Source organism: Chrysemys picta, chromosome 21 (genome assembly GCF_011386835.1).
Source record: "Chrysemys picta bellii isolate R12L10 chromosome 21, ASM1138683v2, whole genome shotgun sequence".
Classification (NCBI taxonomy): domain Eukaryota; kingdom Metazoa; phylum Chordata; order Testudines; family Emydidae; genus Chrysemys; species Chrysemys picta.
In genome coordinates, this window is record NC_088811.1 from 6,340,503 (window position 1) to 6,359,401 (window position 18,899).

At 42.3% G+C, this 18,899-nt stretch overlaps 1 protein-coding gene across 7 annotated transcripts in view; it reads right to left on the bottom strand.

Moving 5' to 3' along the window:
* Window positions 1-5,031: 5,031 nt before the first annotated feature.
* The window catches only part of CALML6 (calmodulin like 6), a 186,581-nt gene continuing 172,713 nt past the window's right edge, over window positions 5,032-18,899 (bottom strand). For 2 of the 7 annotated variants that reach the window (XM_065575253.1, XM_065575249.1), the window contains exons 2-5: window positions 11,997-12,171; window positions 11,676-11,820; window positions 8,368-8,468; window positions 6,069-6,367 (exon numbers count right to left, since the gene is read on the bottom strand). In XM_065575253.1, the coding sequence (XP_065431325.1) occupies window positions 6,243-6,367; window positions 8,368-8,468; window positions 11,676-11,820; window positions 11,997-12,120 (495 nt within the window). In that variant the 5' untranslated portion in view covers window positions 12,121-12,171 and the 3' untranslated portion in view covers window positions 6,069-6,242. The other 5 variants (XM_024104373.3, XM_065575254.1, XM_065575251.1 and 2 more) reach the window with 5 other exon arrangements.

Below are 18,899 nucleotides of genomic sequence, written 5' to 3' on the forward strand. Positions count from 1 at the left end.
TAGGAGTAGGCCCCATAGTGCTTTCCAGCCTGGGGTCTATCTCTGCAGTTTCCTTTTTTCTGCACCGTACTTTTCTAGAGCAAATTTTGATACACTGCAGTTACTGTTTGCCATCTTGGCTGTGCCTGCACTGGCATTTCACCACAAGTGTAACTTCCTGCTGTTAAGTAAAGTGACATCTGTGAAGCCCTAAATGCTGTGGAACTGTTAAAATGTTTTGTTTGTTTACTTAGTTTTGCCCTACCTAACATTTTCCTGATTAAAATGGAGAAAGTCCAGTATGTCTGATTCCAAAGGGAGAGGGGGAAAATAGTACTATGAATTACACCTAGCTCTTTCATCACACTTTTTATCAGTCGGTCTCAAAAGCTCTTTACAAAGGAGGTTGGTGGCATTATCCCTATCTTCCAGATGAGTAAACTGAGCTACAAGGACCCGTCCAAGGTCACCCAGCAGGCCAGGGGCATAGTTGAAAATCAACACAGGTCTCCTGAGTCCAAGGCCACTGTTCGTGACTTCCTTGATGGAACAAGGTTTTTAAACATCCTCCTTGCCTATCAATTGATTTTGAGAGTCCTCAGCAGGTTCCCCCAATGCTAAACCCCTGTGTTGACTAGTGATCTCCCAGCCAGCCTGGTCATTGGCCTGTGCAACTTGTCTTTTGCTCAGTGGATTAGTTTAGCAGGCTGGCTTGTCTGGGAAGTGTGGATTGTATTTTATTGGCCTGCTGGGTGAATTGGGCAAATCACTTCAGCTTAGATCCTCCTTTCATTTTGAGGGGAGTGAGGTGCCTAAAATACCTTTGAGGATCTGGGCTGCCATCTCCATGTGCCTCAGTTTCCCCATCTGTAAAATGCGGATACTGACCTCTTTTGTAAAGTGCTTTGAGCTCTACTGATGAAAAGTGCTAGATAAGAGCTAGGCATTATTATTAAAATAACTAGGTTCAGCAAGTATGGCTCACAGCCCAGTCTTGCCTTCACCAAGCTTGCCATCCTCCTTGGTGAAAGATCTTTGCACAAACAATCTCCAAGGTCTACACCCTCAAGCCTGGCAGCAGGCACATTTTGGTGGGGGTGCTAAGTTAGCAACTTTAATATCATAACTGTGCTCTGATTAGGAAACTGATGCTCTCTAGTGGTTGCCAACATTTTTGCCGGTACAATGAGTATCATATCTCCCCTGCCAGTGCTGTGGCAGGCAGCTAGCATATTTTCTACTGGAACTTGACACAGAATTCAGTGTTCATCCTCACTCTAACTTGCGAGTATGGTTACTGACACGTAATGCTATTTTTGCAGAAAGCTACATGAGTTCTGAAATGCTGCATAAATTAATCCTGCCTCTTTCACAACCCATCTACAACACAGCCTCCTCTATCTACAAAATCTGCTGTTTCTCTTACATACATTCCCATTTTAAACAGTGCTAAGGTAATGGTCCCAAACACTGCACTTTGCAATGATACTGTAGTGACTTTCAGAGTATTCTTGTTATACAGAGAGATTCAATGTAATATGATGCAGTTAAGGGGAAGCTCCTTACTTCAAAGCTCTGAGATGCGATACTAAGGTATGTAGTGAGTAGAGCTGGTTTGACACTACCCCTCCCCTGCCCTCCAAATTTGGGGATTTTCAGATTTTGTTTTTTCACAAACAAATTGGGAAATTTCAAAAGAGATGGACATTTTCAGCACATTTGTTGAAAAAAAAGGCCCTTTTCCATCCAATTTTTCAAATGAATTTTTTTTTACTCTCAGTACAGTTATTGGTTGTGTTTGCACTCTGCTTGTATTCAGGAAGCACAGGCTAAAACTCTCAAAGTTCTGCACTGGGATTAGTGTAAAACCTGATGGAGCTTCTGGTGTGTCTCTTTTGCCCGTCCTAGAGTCCCGATGAGGTACATGGATGTGATGACATGTGCCCAGGACGTTACACAATGAATTGCAATGTGCTAATTGTAATTCTGGTCATTGTGAAATTGTCCTAGTTAAAACCAGATTTTATTGTAAGGAGAGAGGGGGCATATCTCCATCTTCCACCACTTCTTGTTACTCACTTTGGCTCCTGTGGATCTGCCTCACAGAGATGTTGCAAAGATAAATACAGTAGTGACTGAGGGTGCTCAGGTTCTATGGGCATGGGCCACAGAACTGCCTGAGGTAGGTCAGGCAGGGCAAAGTGCCCCATCCTGCCCCACTGCTCAAGTCTGATTTGGAGGGTGATGCTTTCAGGTGTATTCAGTCTCTACAGCCATTTCAGTCCTAGGTATTGCTGCTGAGACTTGCCAGAACAGGCTGGAGATTTGGTGATATGGAGGCTACCAACTGGACTAAGGCCCTGATTCTGCAATGCACTGTATGCAAATGAACCTCTGCACCTGACCAGAGACCTGCTGGACTCTGTGCAGATGCTGGGGCCTGCTCATATTGTAGGACTGATGCCTACCTCTCACCGCTCAACTCATTTCACATTCTAGCTCCTATTCCCAGGTGATCCAGTGGGGAGTGCAGCTCCCCCTCCTCTCCTGTCCCCCGCCACAGATCCCCCAGCCTCCTTGGCTGGCAAGGTGAGAGGTCCCCCTGCTGCTTCAATCTGCTGCCCATTGCCGAGGTACAAAGGGCTAGCAAGGCACTTCCTATCACTGCCCAGGACAACTTGTGCTTGTTTATGGTACAGACTGGCACCATCTGAATCATGATACCTCCCAACACCCCTGTGAAGTAGGCAAGTAAAATTATCCCCAAAAGACCCAGTTGCCTGTACTGCATAGGAGGCTTTATTAGCAAACAAGTGCTGGGAAGTTACCACCACTGAAGGTTTGTGGTCATGATGGGAAGAAATATTAAGCCTGCTCTCAATTATCCTATAGTAATTGGTCTGGTGGGAAGGCTGGTGGTTTCCAGGAAGCTGGGGGATTTCCCCAGGGCAGCTTAGGGAAAGAATTACCCTCTGGTGAACTGTGCTTGTTCGAAATCAACATAAAGATAGGTTTGAAAAAATATTTGCTTATTTTACTTAAGAGGTGAATGAAGGGAGAGCCCTAGAGGGTTAAAAGGAAAGACTAAGCTAGTAAATAAATATGAGATATTAGGAATCAGAGAGAGTCCTTCATGTTTGGACACAGGGTCTGTTCAGACTAGTAGTGATTGGGACAGGGAAAGTTTCCTAAGGAGGGGAGATGACTGTGGACTCTAGAGAAATGTTCCTGTGATTGCATTGCTGGAACGGAGTGAAGGCCTGCTGTTGCATAAGAAGAGCATATAGGTGCAGGAGATCTAGTGGGATCCTTTGCTGAGCATGAGATGAGTGCTTTGTGAGCTTTTCATGTTGTCTCAGAGCTGGTAGAAAAAAGTCACATTTTCTCACTGACCAAAGCAAGCGTGGTGAGCTTGAGTCATTTGAGGATGTGATTGGTGGCTGCTGGAGTAAGACAAGGACTGGTCTGGACAGTGCTTTGTGGATAAAAGTGAAGCCTCTGTGAAATCTACGGATATGTGTACGCTGCCTGCTTGAACTATCCTGTACTGGAGGGCTGTGTGCTATGGAAAATACTATGAACCCAATTCATAATTACCCTAGGACAAGGAGGCCCCGATCCCTGACTGAGGCCTCTAGGCATTACTGCAATGCAAATGTATAATAGGCTAAAGAAGACTGTCAATCATATTTTCAATGATGTCTGAGCTTTGTAGATGCCAGAAAAAAACCCTCGCTGTTCAGGTCTCTGAATCAGCATGGAAAGAACGGTTTCTGAAAAGCCACTGGATTGTGTCCCTGGCAAACTGAACTCAGTTTTACTCCTGCCTGTGAGATAGCATTTGTTTAGGCCTGGTCTACATAAGAGAGTTGAGACAGTTTATCAAACCAGTTTAAAAACTGGACACTCTTATTTTGGTTAAGAGTGACTCATTGCTGTTTTAGCTTAAGCTGATTCCTAACCGACTTAAGCTAAACTGCAATAAATCTAGGTTAAATTGAAATAATAGTGTCCGCACAGGGGTTTGCACTAGATTAACTAAATCAGTTTAAAATCACATCTTTAGTTAAACCATTGCAACATATATGTTCCTCAAATATAGTCCAAAACCACAACTGCTGCCTCTTGAGTGTGTGTCTTCAGGTGAATATCTTCACTTGACTACTTCATTTCAATAACCTGATGCAGGAGGAAGAGTCCTAGCTCTTATGCAGAAATAAGCACTATGTACAGTTCACAGGGTAGCATATGCTTTTGGCCAAAGGTCCTATGAGCTTCCTCCCCCCAGCAAGAGTTGAATGGTAAGTCTTCTGAATTTAAAAAGCTTTATGGAGCAAGAGGGTACAGATAGGTTAGAAGAAATACTTCTAGTTCATTCTAAAATATAGGGGCAAACGGACAGATTTTCAAAGGTATTTGGATCTAAAGTGGCAGATAGGCACCAAATAGATTTTCAAAAGTGCCATTTGCACCTTTAGGTGCCTAAATATTTTTGAAAATCTGGCCCACAATGAACAGCACCTGTGCCAGGACGGACCAATTCCCCAGTGCTTTCTCCTGACTTAATAGCTTGCTTTAACCCACTTGTAGTCTGGAGCACAGACATGCAGTGTTACAAGGATTCCCTCTGCTTTCCCCAAGTCCAGTGCCCTTCCCCTTGTATGCTATGCTCTGGTTCAGAATCAGCTTGCAGCATTACAGGCTTTTCCATCTGTTACCCAACCCCGACTGCATCATTTCACAGGTTTCCTCAATGTTTTTCTAAGCCCACCTGAAACACTGAATTATTGTGAGCTTGAAATTCAGTGCAATATGACTCATGTTCTCAGGCACTCCCTCGGGTAGCTTTATTTAGTCCACTGTGCAGAAGTGAAGTTTAGGCATTTCTAACCAAGGTGTGAACTGTTTTTGAGATGCATAAAAGTAGGTGTGGACCTGGGAGCAATTCTCAGTCCCAGGAATGATTTATACAGGAGAAGTGAGCACATGCATTCCTTTCCGAAGTACGCTATGTTCCTTTCACAGGACTCTTTAAAGCCATATTGGAAAAACTTTCTGTATAAAGTTTATTAATAAACATAAATGATGGCTCTTGTACGATTCCCATGGCCCAAAACAGATTGCTTGTATAACTGAATTTGTCCTGCAAGAGCTTCTACACGTGCTGTGAGAGGAGTCTCTCAGCTCTGGTCTGGTCTGTAGCTTCCGCCTGCTGTGAATGCCAGGTGAAGTTACTCAGACGTGGGTCGTGTATGAGTGGTGTTCGGAAACATCTCCATGTCACAGCATCTTGAGAAGAACTGCAGCCCTTGTAGGTGAGAGAGTCTAGGAAGGATCTTTGTAACAAAGGATACGGTTCTTCTGCAGGACGCTATTGAACAAGCTTAAAGGATTCTCCAGTCATCATGGCCACAAACTCTGAGAAGGAGAGAACCATAGACAAGGCAGGATTTATTAGCCTCAACTTGTGCTGCTGGCACAAGCCATAGACTGGGTTCATCACAGGTTGATGGGCAAGGAGCACTGAAGGATACTTCTCTAATGCTCACGCAGCAAGATGGGCCTGAAGCACAGGGACTCTAGATGGATTTTTGTTGGCTGAATAGTGCTTTGTTCATTGAAATCTGAATTTCCAAAGGTTGTGATTTGCTCCAGAAGTTGAAGGGGATCCCCACTTTCCTCACATCACATGCATCCTTGTCTCCCAGCTCTATGCTCACACCATGGGGCAAATTCTCTGATGCAGCTCCATTGAAGTCACTAGGGTGATGACAGCAGAGAACAAGCCCTACCGGGATCTTTGCACATGTAGTAGGTTTTTTAGTGTCATGACACAATCACTAGTCCAGAGCAAAAATGAGGGTCTCATCCTAAGGCCATTGGAGTCTGTGGGAGTCTTTAAATTGCCTTGGGTACATTTTTTTTAATCAGTCTTTATTGGCTAAGTGTAGTGGGAGGGCTGCCTCTGAGACGGCAATATTTTCCCTTCTAGTTGAAGAATGGCATGAGCAATTTCTTTTGCACATCTCACAAGAATCTTGCCTCCCCTTTTTCAGTGGGAATTTGCCTGCTCAGCTCTCACCTGAAGAGAATTGTTAGTGTGAAACTGACAGAACCTTAGTTACACAGCACCTCAAATGAAATGCCAGAGCATTTAAAAATAAACCAGCAGCAACGCAGCCCCGATGACTTCAGTTTTACCCCTCTGGCTCTTCAGTGAGAAAATGGCTCATGCCAAGCTGGTGCTGTCAAGGCAAGTTCTGCTATGCTGTAATGAACTTTGAAGAGCTAATTAAGCTGTCAGCTATTGTTAGAGATAAGCCTCTCACCCCTGCTTTGCCTCTGCTTCTCCCAGACAAAGTGCTCCCCAGGCACTGGCAACATACATCTGTGATAAACAAGGAATTTCACATTGTGGCAAATGGGGGTGGAAACGGAACATGTTGACATAAAAGCAGTTTGAGTTGGGCCTGAATTGAACTCCTGCATCTGGACTTTCCCAAACCTTGGGGAAGTTCAGACCTGAATCCAAACTTTGTACATTAAGCCCTTCTGCTACCCCCTTTTCTTTTTGTACAGCTGTTTGTGTAGTTGGAGGGCCTCCTTCCCTACCTCCTTCTGCTCCACAATGGCCTGCTTGAGATGGTAACAAACATACCAGAAATCCGGAAAGAAGACATCAGAATAGGAGGAGCAGGATGGTGGTTGTTAGGGCAGGGAGCAGGTGGTTATATTAAGGAGAGGAATGTGGTCCAATGGTCTAAACACAGGGCTGAAAGCCAGGAACTCCCAAGCTCTAATCCTGGCTCACTTTCTGGCCTTGGGCACATCACTGTGAAGGTATCTATAAAATGGAGGTAATTTGATGTTGGGATTAATTGATATTTGTAGAACATCCCAAGGATGAAAAGGAATGTAAACCCACATGCTTAAAGGCCCAAGCCAACCTCTAACTAATGTGAGGTTTGGGAAGGCATTCCCTTGATGGGCAGATTGCTGAACTATGGGATTTCTTGCACCTTCCTCTGAAGCAGCTAGGGCCAGCCACTGACAGAAAGGATAATGGACACATGTCTGAACTGGTGCAACTGTACCTGTGTTTCTAAAGAGCTACCCAGTATAAGGACTCAGTATTATTAGGAAATTGTTAATGAAAACAAATTTCTGTTCATCTTCTAATGGAGAACAGAGAAATATTAAATTTCTAAAAGCAATATTATATTAATAAAAAGACAGTGTAGTGAGACATCCAAAATCTCTGTAACAAATCCAAACCCTTTCCAAGAAGTCTGACTAATGTATCAATAATGGGTTGGTATTGGGATCTCTTTCTGCTGTATGCTTCTACTGCCTTCTGCTGAAAGGTCAGATAAAATGCAATGTGGTTGCATTAAACTCAACCACTTATTGACCTGTCTTTTAATGTCAATCCAAATCATGAACAGATATTTTTCCAATGCTTTCCGGTTGCATTGGGAATGGCAGCAGATTTCTGTGGAGGTTGAAGATTGAAGGCACAGAAATAAAAAATGGTTTCACACAGACTGTAAATGTCATATAGATAAATTATTTTGGAGGAGCAGACAAATCCTTTTGAATTCTGCTATATAAATGACGTCGCTGACAAATGAATGTTCGTGCACTTCAGTCCCCATTTTTCTTGTTACAAGAAGAACTACTTAACTGGAGAGTTTGGTTTCCTTAATGAATATTTCAAAGTTAATTTAGTGCTGGTGAAAGGTGCTAGATTATCAGCCCTGAAGTCACATCTATTTAGAACTCACACCACACACATAGGCCAAACTTTTCAAGCGTGACTAGTGATTTTGGAATCGTAGCTTGAAACACCTTAAAGGAGCCTGATTTTCAGACAGTGCTGACTACCCAGCCTCTGAAAATCAAGCCCCTTTAACGTGTCTCAAGTTGGGTACCCAAAACGGAGGCAATCATAATCACTGGTCACTTTTTAAAATCTTGTTAAATTCATTTCACAAACATTCTCTAATTAACCTTCACAAACCCTCCTAAGAGACAAGAAAATATTATCTTCATTTGGGTGGCGGGGGGAGAGAGGAGGAAAAAGGGGAGGGAGGGCCACACAAAGTCATTGAGATTCAGGCACAAAGGGGTTAAGTGAATTTCCCAAGGTCACAAAGAGAGTCGGTGTCAAAGCCAGCATTAGAATTCAGCCCTATGTTCCTAGACCACACATCCCTCTCATAGTTGCATGACACTGTCTATGTGGAATACACCCACCTAGTCATAATGGGTGACTCCCATGGGTAAAGCTTCTGAGGAAGGCAAGAAAGATCCAAGACTGCCGACTAGAGGCTTTTGGGAGTAGTGCACCTTTCATTTGCTAAGGAGTCTTGTGTATGGATACTATACCTTCATAATCAATGGTTCCATCTCCATCCTTATCAGCTTCTTTCATCATCAGTTCAGCCTCCTGTTCATTTAGTGGCTCTCCAGCATTCATCAGTACATACCTAAAAATACAGACCAAATCTGGCAATACTTTGCCCCTCTTGGGGGAATTTCAAAGCACTTTGCAAATATGAACTTCGTCCTGTCAACCCTCAAAGGTGGGTGTATTTAGGTGCATTTTACAAGTGCGGAAATTGAGACATGGATTGGATATGTGACTTGGCCAAGGTCAAACATGACCTAATTTTCAGAAGTTGTGAGCACCTACAACTCCAATTAAAATGAATGGGAGTAGCAAGTGATCAGCACCTCTGAAAATCTCAGTCACAGTGTATCAATGGTAAAACAAGTAATTAAACCCAGAAGTCCTGATTCCCAGTCCCCTACTTTAATCATTAGCCCATACCCAGGTCCGGCTCCAGGATTTTGGCCGCCCCAAGCAGCCAAACAAACAAACAAAAAAAGCCGCGATCGCGATCTGCGGCGGCAATTTGGCGGGAGGTCCTTCGCTCCAAGCAGGAGTGAGGGACCGTTCACCGAATTGCCGCACGTGCCGCCCTTCTCTGAAGTGGCCGCCCCAAGCACCTGCTTGGTAAGCTGGTGCCTGGAGCCGGCCCTGCCCATACCTATGGTGTACTCTGTTCATATTCTAATGGAAAACCTGCATAGAATTATGGAAATAAACATTCAGGTGACCACACACAGTATCACACAAGTGAGAGATGGTAAAGCCCTATTAAGCGGTCTGGATTAGGATTGTTCCTTACAGTGTCTATTCTAGTGCATTGTCTATTTCCAACCCCAACACAAACGGAAACTTGAGATGTTGTGATCCCACTTACTGAAGAAAAATAGTTCTTGAAATCTCACCCATGGTATTAGCCCATGAGTCTGAGAATTCTGATCCTAAATAAAGCCTGGACTGGCCAGTCACAAACTCTCAGATCCAGAATTAGTGTGTATCTGCAGACATGGGCATACTACAGCTAACACCAGCTTTCAGCATGAAAGGAAACCTAATTTACCTTTAGCAGATGTAAGTAAACACACACATTTATCCAGGTGTCCCTGGGGCTCTTGCAGCTTTGTAAGGATTGCTAGTATCTTGTATGTATCAGGACACAAAAGCGTGCTGGATATTACTGCCCCTATCCCATCTGGCTATGCTCTGCTTGCTGAGTGAAATGCATACAGGCAATCAGATTTGTGCCTGCCATGTGCTTGGTGCGTAATTCAAAGTCAGGGAGGCCATTTCCATCATCAGAGCACACAGACCAAAGCAGTCAGAGAAGCTCACTATCATGAAAGATCTTCAAAGCAGTGTTCCTGTCCTTGGGGGAAAGGTGAGGGGAATAAGGGCACCAGCACTGTTCACTCATGAGTTGAAATAATGTCAAGGCAATATTTAAAGTTTTTTTTTCTTTTGCTGAAACATCATGTGAGTTGGGGAAATAGAAATCATTAGAACAGCACAGGCTGGGGCCTGAAGCCAGATTTCCCAAGGAATTCAAGGCCAGATTTCCAAGTGGTCAGCACCCTCTTGGGGCCAGATTTTCAAAGGAACCCAGCACAAAAAAGGCATCCAACCTGCTGAGATCTTTGGAAAATCTGACCTTTAGTGTTAAAATGGGAAACAAGTGGGTGCTGAGCACTTTCTCGCCTTGTTGGCCAAATCATTGATTGTCCTAGCTCTGTGCCCATGAAAGGGTAGAACAGTCAGAACAATCTTGCTTTTCCAGTGGAATTATGGTTAATGTATTCATTTCCTTTCGAATGGATAACAATGAAGGTTTGTTTTAGGACTCTGCAGGAGCCTGAAGCCTGCACTAGCTCTCTTGATACTTACTGTAGTACAAACTGCGTAGCGCCTCTGATTCTGCCAGCTTTGGTAGCTTGAAGCTTTGAGGCAAATCCCAGGCTTTTTAAATTAAAGAATGTTTGTTTTCTTTCCTTAGCAAGACCAAGTTCTGAGGATGTTAAACAGTCTGGAACCTTGTGTCTGAATGATAAACACAAGAATTTCCAAGCTACATGCCTCCTTTTTTACACATGTATGAACAGGAGCTTGATTAATGCTGGTTAACCAGAGGAATATTTAGCTAACCTTAAGTTAGCTAAATGCATTAAACTTTTCCAGTATAATAAATATCTTTTTCATATTCATATGGAAATCTAGGCTAATTTCAAAGTGAAGAGTAGAAACATTTGCTACTTTTATAAAGTAATCTTTTAATTTTTTTCTTTTCTTTTTATCCTTTTTTTCTTTTATTGTTGCCTTTTTCTTTTGTTCTTACCATGTTGGTTAATTCTTAGTTTTGTATGTTGTTGATAATACAAAGAACAAGAAACTCAGCTGATGAAATCAGCATAGCTTCAATGGAGAGTCATTTTATGCCTGCTGAAGACATAGTCTAGAGACTGTTCATTGGTATTAGAGCTGAGCAAATGATTTATTTGACTAATTTCTGTTCATGAATTGTCTGCTAATGGCCTAAAGATTTTTCTTCAATGTGTTAGTTTCTTTAAATGATTAACAGAATAATTTCTGTGGATGATTCTTGGTTCCTAGTTTGTTCATTTACTATTCCATCTTAGAGCTGTGTTGAATGGTTTGATCGGTCACATGGTATCTTTGTTTTATGCATGGTAGCTAAGGTTTCCAATATGATTTCACAATTTCAGAAAATAGTCTCTCCACATTTGACTTAAATTCACTGTTTCTGCCAACATTCTTACCAGTAAACTTGTTTGCCAGCATAGTCTCTGAAAGATAAAAAGTCATGCAAACATAGACTAAACATGTTAACCTAAAAATCTGAATGAAGATTCATGAGAATTTTTTTTTCATTATTCACCAGCTCTGATTGCTGTTGCAGTTGATCATGTGTTCTTTGGAATGTAACTTTCGTAGATCTGGATGTCAGTGTAATTCAGATATATGGACCTTGATCTTTTGGAAACACTGAACAGTTGGGGAAAAAATCCTGTCTGGAACATCTCAACTGGACAGTAAAATAACATCAAGATAAATCCAATTTTCAGGGTCTCAATCAGTCAGTTTGTCAATCTGGAGTCCAGTGGCAAACTCAGATATTGGCTGGGTGTTGAGATCCCACTACCTGTTCTGCCTTTCCAAAGCTTCAGCATTCCTCTTCCTACTTTAAAGGCATGGCCTGTTCCTGACTAGTAAGTCAATGGGAGTTGGGTATGTTCAGCATCATGCAGAACCAGGCCCATATTTTCATACCTTCAGGAAGACTGCTACTTACTTGAGTGTATTCCAATCAATGTAGCCTTTGTGTTCCTTATCAAAGACCTTGAATGCTGCCCTCAGCTCTTCATCCTGGTTTTTAGCCTTTTCATGATAAATGCCCATCAAAACCAGAAAACTGTCGCAGTTCAAGGTGCCCTTATCTAAAAGAACAACAAAGCACTAGGGTACATTAACATGCTAGTCATTGAGAAGCAGTCTAGTTAAGGTCTATCCTGCCTTGTGGATTCCTCTTGTGAACCACAGAACCTGGGCAGTTCAACACACTGGTTTCAAGGTAGGAAATATAGTAAAAGATAGGACTGGGGGAGGTTCTTACTGTCTTTGTCCACCTCCTTTGCCATTGTCACCAGCTCTCTCTTGGTTGGGTTGATTCCCATCAAGCTCATAAGCTTCTCCAGATCATCTGTTTTCACTAACCCATTGCCCTCCTCATCAAACATCTCGAAGACGCCTTTGTACTCTGTTATCTGCTCTGGTGTCAGTGTCTCAGCCTGTGTGGAAAGGAATAAACCAAAAGGTCCATGCCAGCTTCCAATAATTTTCTAGTTAGATGTGCTCAGCAATGTGTAGGAGGAAACACATCCAGCAGGGTCATCAGGCAAGGGGCTAAGCTAAAAGCACAGAACACAGGGTATGTGGAGGAAAATATTCTAACAAATGTGATTCTTGTGGTCTGCTGTCTCATGAAGCACCAGTGATAGGAAAAATACATTATTCTATACATCATTTGAAAGCTGGGACTCTTGAAATGGTCACTGGTCCCTCAGACCAGCCAAAAATATGGGCCATCAGAGACCATTTATCAAACAGGACAGCTTGCTTTCCAATATCCAAAGAATTTCATGTTACTCCAATCCTGAATCATGGCCTAAGTGAGGAGTGGGAGTCTGAGTGCCAAGTGCTGTTAGTGATTAGAACAGGGAGTGGGGAATGTTACGATGGGGTTAAAGTTAGCTGGTCTTTTGAGAATAAGAACATGATTGATGGTCTTTTTCTGCTGAGGCCAGCCTGGTAGCTGTAGGAGGTAGCTGCTGTCTACAAGTGTTCAGGTATTTGTTTTTTAAATGGTAGCCCCAGATTCTTCAAAGGAGCCATGATGGGAGAAAGAGCTCACATGGCTTTTAAAAGACTGTTATCTGGCATATGTTACTGTAAGAAGTGCCCAGAGACCAGCACTAAAGATTTGAAAATGAAGATCTCCCTGCCAACCAGCAGAGTGGAGACTGGAGTCTCTGCTACAGATTCATGGCATTTGATCAGTTCATGCATCTGGCTCCCCGGAGAAGTGTTGGGTCTATATTTAACTTGCTCATAGTTGACTGGGGGTGGGGTGGGGGAAGGGAAGGTAAGCAGGGAACACTTACTGAGTCTGCTCCTTCCCTCTCTTTACCATCCTCCTCCCCCCACCCCCCGGTACAGAAAGTTTATCCACTGAGCCTTTCTATCAGGATAGTACCTAGGGGCATATCTAGATCCTCTCTAAAGGAAGTCTGGAAATTGGTCTTGCACCATATCCAGGGTGGTTCAGATGGAGGCTCCATTTGATCCAAACAGTTAGTGCTTTATTCCCTAACATAGTGAAGTACCCAAAGCCACTTCCCAAAGCCAGCACTGCATTCTCTATTACCCTGAAGTCCCTGGGATTAGTGCCCAGTCCGACATATTTCCTGACTGTATTGAATTTTTCTCCATCATGGTAGCCCACCTTCAGTCATTGCAACCAGCAAGCCATTTAAATAGTCTATGGACTTAAAAGCAGCACTATATCCTCCTCACTGACAGAGATTGTCAATTACAAGGTAACAAGCTTTCCACACTTTCTACTTGCTATAGCAGCCCAGCCTGGGAAGTTATTTTTCTGCGTTCTGTGTAACAGAGAGGTTGAGTGAATGTTGTCTTGTTTCTCTAAAGTAGCTGGCCTCAGAGACTACCACATCCTGCCATTTACTCATAGTTAAAGACAATATTACTATAGCTCAAATGGTAGCGATTGGTGCGGTAGGTCACAGGTTCAAACCCTGCTGATGATGACCATGTTATGTAGCCATGGTCTATTGCATGACCCAGCCGATACCCTTCCTACAACATTTCAGCCATATCAGATCAACTAAGTGATCCATCTAGTTTGTATCTCTAACAGTGGCCTCAATCAGATGCTTGAGAGGAAGGTGCTAGAGTCCTCTTAGTGAACAATAAAGAATAGGCGGCCCAAAGGTGAAATTTCATCCTCATTCCCCTCAGTTGGAGGTTAACTTGTGCCCTAAAGCCTGAGAATTAAATATCATTTAGATAAGACCATCTTGGTTTGATATGTGATGTAAGTGTGGTTATCCAGAGAAATGGCTAATCTTCTTTTGACTCCTCCTAAGCTCTCTGCCTCAGGGATGTCTTGTGGCAGTGAATTCCACAGGGTAATTGTGATGTGTACAAAAAAAGGGGGGGATTTCCTTTATCAGGTTTAAGTGTTTTGCCTCTCAATTTTATTGAAAGTTCCCTTGTTCTTGTACTGAGAGAGGGTAGATAGAAGCCTTCTCACCAATTCACCTTTTTGTACCTCTATCATGCCTACTCCTTTGTTAAAACTGTATAAGAGCTAAGTATTATTAATTATTATTAAGTATCAGAGGGGTAGCCGTGTTAGTCTGAATCTGTAAAAAACAACAGAGGGTCCTGTGGCACCTTTAAGACTAACAGACATATTGGGAGCATAAGCTTTTGTGGGTAAGAACCTCACTTCTTCAGATGCAAGACAGTCTTGCATCTGAAGAAGTGAGGTTCTTACCCACAAAAGCTTATGCTCCCAATACGTCTGTTAGTCTTAAAGGTGCCACAGGACCCTCTGTTGCTTTTTAATTATTATTATTATTCATCTCCTCTCTAAACTAAACAGTCTTAGTCTGCACAGTCTCTGTTCACAGGGACGTCCCTCCAAGCCTCTCATTTTTATCACCCATCTCTGAAAGGAGAAGCAAAGGAGTTCTCTTTCTAGAGATAGTGTGAACAGAGCTGAACCCGGTATCCCAGGTGAGGACATACCATCAATTTATAAAATGGCATGGTGATATTTTAAGCATCTTCCATCCCATTCTTTAAACATTGTCACATTATGTTTGCTTTTTTTAACTGCCACTGAGCACTGAACAGCTGTTCTCAGCTGAGCTGCCAACAGTAAACCCAGATCTTTCTCCCTGAGTAGTTACAGTTAATTTAAAAACCAGCAGTGTATATGTGTGGTTCAAATTATTCCTTATTACTTCATTTGTCAACATTAGAGCTTGTGGAAAAACAGCAGAAAAAAATTGTGAATAATTTCTAATTTTGTTGGTGAGAACTTTTGAATTAAAAGATAAAGACCCTATAATATACAGTCGTTGAAAAGAGGAAATTTTTTTGTCAAAAACTTTCATGAAAAATTGGAATATTTTCAAGCAGCTCTAATCAACATTAAATTCTCCGTGCCATCATGCTGCCCATTTACCTAGTTTTGTGTTCTGATGATGCTGATGAGGTCCTAGAACATGGGCAGGTAGGCATTTTGAACGTTTTACCCACATGCTCATATGTTCTAAAAGACAAGGCAGCATAGAAATAAGAGTTAAAGTTTAAGGGGGAACCTAAGAGTTATAAGGAAGATTTTGGAAGACAAGGTTACAGAGAGAGGCTCTGAGGAAAATTTGACGATAGCCAAAGTCTCATTTTCAAAAGCAACTGAGGCACTCAGCCTAAATTCCACTGATTTTCCAATGGGACTTAGGCTCCTAACTGTTGAACTCACTTTTGAAAATGAAATGTAAGAGCCTAAATCACTTGAAAATTTTGCCCATGACAGCTGACCTATTCTAACACACCTTTACATCCTAGTCTAGACAAAGCCTGAATAATCACCTATAACTTTCCATTCTGTTTGGTTTTAAACATGTTAGTGTCTGTCCACAATGGTAAATGCTTATACTGATCATTGAATGTTTCTGTCTCTTGTCTCCCCCTGCAAACATCAACCTGGTAAGAGATTTAACCTGTCAAAACTGCTGGGGTGAAACTCCTAACCACATTTATAGTGCTGCACAGCATGACAGGACATAACCGGGCAAACAACAAATCCAGTGGGTGACACTAGAGGGCGGCACTGCACTTTTCAGTGACTTGCATTGTTACATCAATGATGAGAATGGGTTTGTGAACAATGAGAGCTGAAGTTTTGCCAAGAGGAAATGGCCGTGCTAAGGACCAGTTTTGCAACCGCCAAAGGTCCTCTGACTAGAGCGAGGCTGGTGCCTGTTTAAGGGAGTTGAGGGAGTAATAACAATTCCAGTTTGACTACCCTTCCCTAGAATGCTTTCACTTTTACAACTCTTCCAGCTTGTAAGTCATCACTAAAACTTGTCTAGGGACTGATAGTCCCTAGCAGAGATAACATTTGCAGCAGAAAGCAACAGAGGGTCCTGTGGCACCTTTAGTCTTAAAGGTGCCACAGGACCCTCTGTTGCTTTTTACAGATTCAGACTAACACGGCTACCCCTCTGATATTTGCAGCAGAGTGACCCCGAAAAGCTACCATAGCACATAAGGCCTCAAATCTAAATCTCAGATCTCAAAGGGCTGTTCAAAATCCAGATCTGGATCCATTTATCCAGATCCAAATATTATTGCCTGAGCTCATCTGTGTTCGGGAGCCCTGTCGGCCTCACTCCTGGACAGCTCTGCAAGGACAGCCTAAAAGCAACACTGCCATGGGTAGCAATCTGCCCTGCATTTCACCACAGAGTTTCAGTTTATAGCATTTCTCCCGTGGTCCAGAGTCCAGGGCAAGGAAGAGCTCCCTGTATCCTCATTACCAAAGCACATCCTCGGGAAAGAGCTGATGACAGTGCAGGAAGTGAAAGAAGGAAATGTGGTTTCAGATAGAGTGGAGAAGAGGCACAGACTCACTGTGTGACTCCTGCATTCCTAGCAGGAGGGAAGTTAAAGTATTTTATTCTTTAAAGGGCCTCCCCTCCCCCTCTTTCTAATTGCTTGTTTTAGCTACTGAGGCTATGGCATCTTCCTATTTATGCCCTCTACTCTTCTCCTTGTTTCTTAAATGTGAATTCCAATTTCTCTGCCACTGCTGGCATTGCCAAAGTCAGTCTTCTCCCTAATGTTGCTGCTGTGTTATGGCATTTTAGTAAATAGTGAGTGGTCCTTTGTAATATGCAGGTTAATAGTCTGTAGAACATTTTGTAATCCTTCAAGATGAGAGGGACTAGAGTGGGCCTAAAATTCTAATGATTATTATAAATAATGTGCAAAGTATCTGATTTTTTTTCTGTGCATTTTTACTTATCTTTATGCCCTTCCAGATCTTCAACCCTATCCTGACCTAGCAGAGATTCTCAGGCCAACATACTGCAACAGATGTCAGTAAGAGCGTTGGGCGTGGCTAGCAAAGGCAGGATTAGGTTCTTAACATCCCCTGAATTTAAGTTCCTATGGAAAGTTGCATTAAGCAACTTTCAAATTTCACCATATAGCTCCTGAGAGCTTGGGTGCTGCTCGTCAATTTCTCATCTTCAGATGCCAGGGTACAGGCAGCTGTTCACAGTTTAATCTTCATTTAAAAGATTTTCCTCACCTCAGTAGTTTTGGAAACACTTTGTCCCACCCGGGAATAAGATTGTGAATGAGAGATTCAGGAATTCCACCTAAATTCCTTTAGCAAACAAGGAGCTCTCGTCCCACTGTGAAAATAATACTTTGCATTTGTCTAGCATCTCCACTCCAAGGAGATCAATGCACTTTATACCTGTCAATTGATTTTCACAACCGTCACTGTAGATGTTAAAACATAGCAAGGCAAAGTGACCAAGGTCACAAAGCAAGCCAGCATCAGAGATGGAATTAGCACTCAAGTCTCTTGAAGCCTTAATTCCCTAAATGCCCAACATATCCTTAATGGCAGCAAGCAGCGTGATAACAACTCATAATCAGCCACCTGATTCACCTTGTACTGAACAGGGCAAGTCCAGAAAAATATGGGATTTCTGAACTCATGTAGGTTATTAATGTTTATTAATTTGGGCCCCAAATGGAGTCTTTTTAGCTGCCACATTCCATTCTCCCTGCCAGGGAGGGGGTGTCAGATTTTCCATTATAAATGGCTATTTTCAGGCATTTGTAATTCAACTACTAAAGATAAACGAAAATAAAAAGAGACCTCCTAATTGTAAATAATATTAATTGTGGCATTAATTGGCCAAAGCTGGGAATGTGCAATGGAGACTAATGCTCTGTCTCCAAATCCCGCTCCACTTTCCTCTGATGAGGCAGAAACCCTAAAGTTGCTTTGATTTCCTGGTTCTTGCCTTGTGTCCTGATGCTAACTGCATCTAGCCATCAGTCTGGATATTTGACTTTACAGTCCCTGAAATCTTTAACAGGGGCAAAGGCAGAGCAACAAAGAAACTAATACATTCGTGAAGCCACCCACCCAGCCATGGTTGTTTTGAGTTTATTTTAGTGAGCTCAATTTGATGCGGTTATGATTGTTCATGTATTTCAGTTACTATTTTCCCCACAATGGCTGGTTCCCTGGTTATTTGCTGCAGGGGGTGTTTGGAACTTAAATGGCCGATTTTCATTTAGGATCTGATTCTGCGCATTGCGGTCAATGAAAGCAAGAGCAGATCCTTAATACCAAGGAACAATCCATTTGACATTTATGGTTTCACTTCTCCCAGCTGCGTAGGGATGATCCTTAGTACTTTCCTCCTGTATTTTCAGTTCAACACAGGACACTCTCTGCTTTCTATCAAAGTATTGTGTAATATTGCTGTGTACTATTAAACAGCCACAATATTCCATCCCAGAGGTGGCTGCATTCAGCAATGAGAGAAGTGTTCTCTGTGTTTGTACTGTTTTTATAGCCAGTTTTTAAAGTATTTTGAGATCTTTAGACAAGACACAGCATAAATGCCAGTAATTATTTATTAGTGCTATAGTCATCTAAACTCTGAATGTCTAAAACAGCATCCTTTCCTTTTGTGAAACATAGAGTACATGCTGAGTTGGTGTTAAGTAACCTTTCAGAAAGCTCCAGGATCACCACATCTCCACTCATAAAGAATTAATCCTGCACGTTTTTCCTAGAAAATGCTTTAATTATTAAACACTTTTTTTAAAGTTTGCAAGAGAAATGAATTTAAATGGACACATTAAAAAATTCAAGAATTCTCTAATGAGG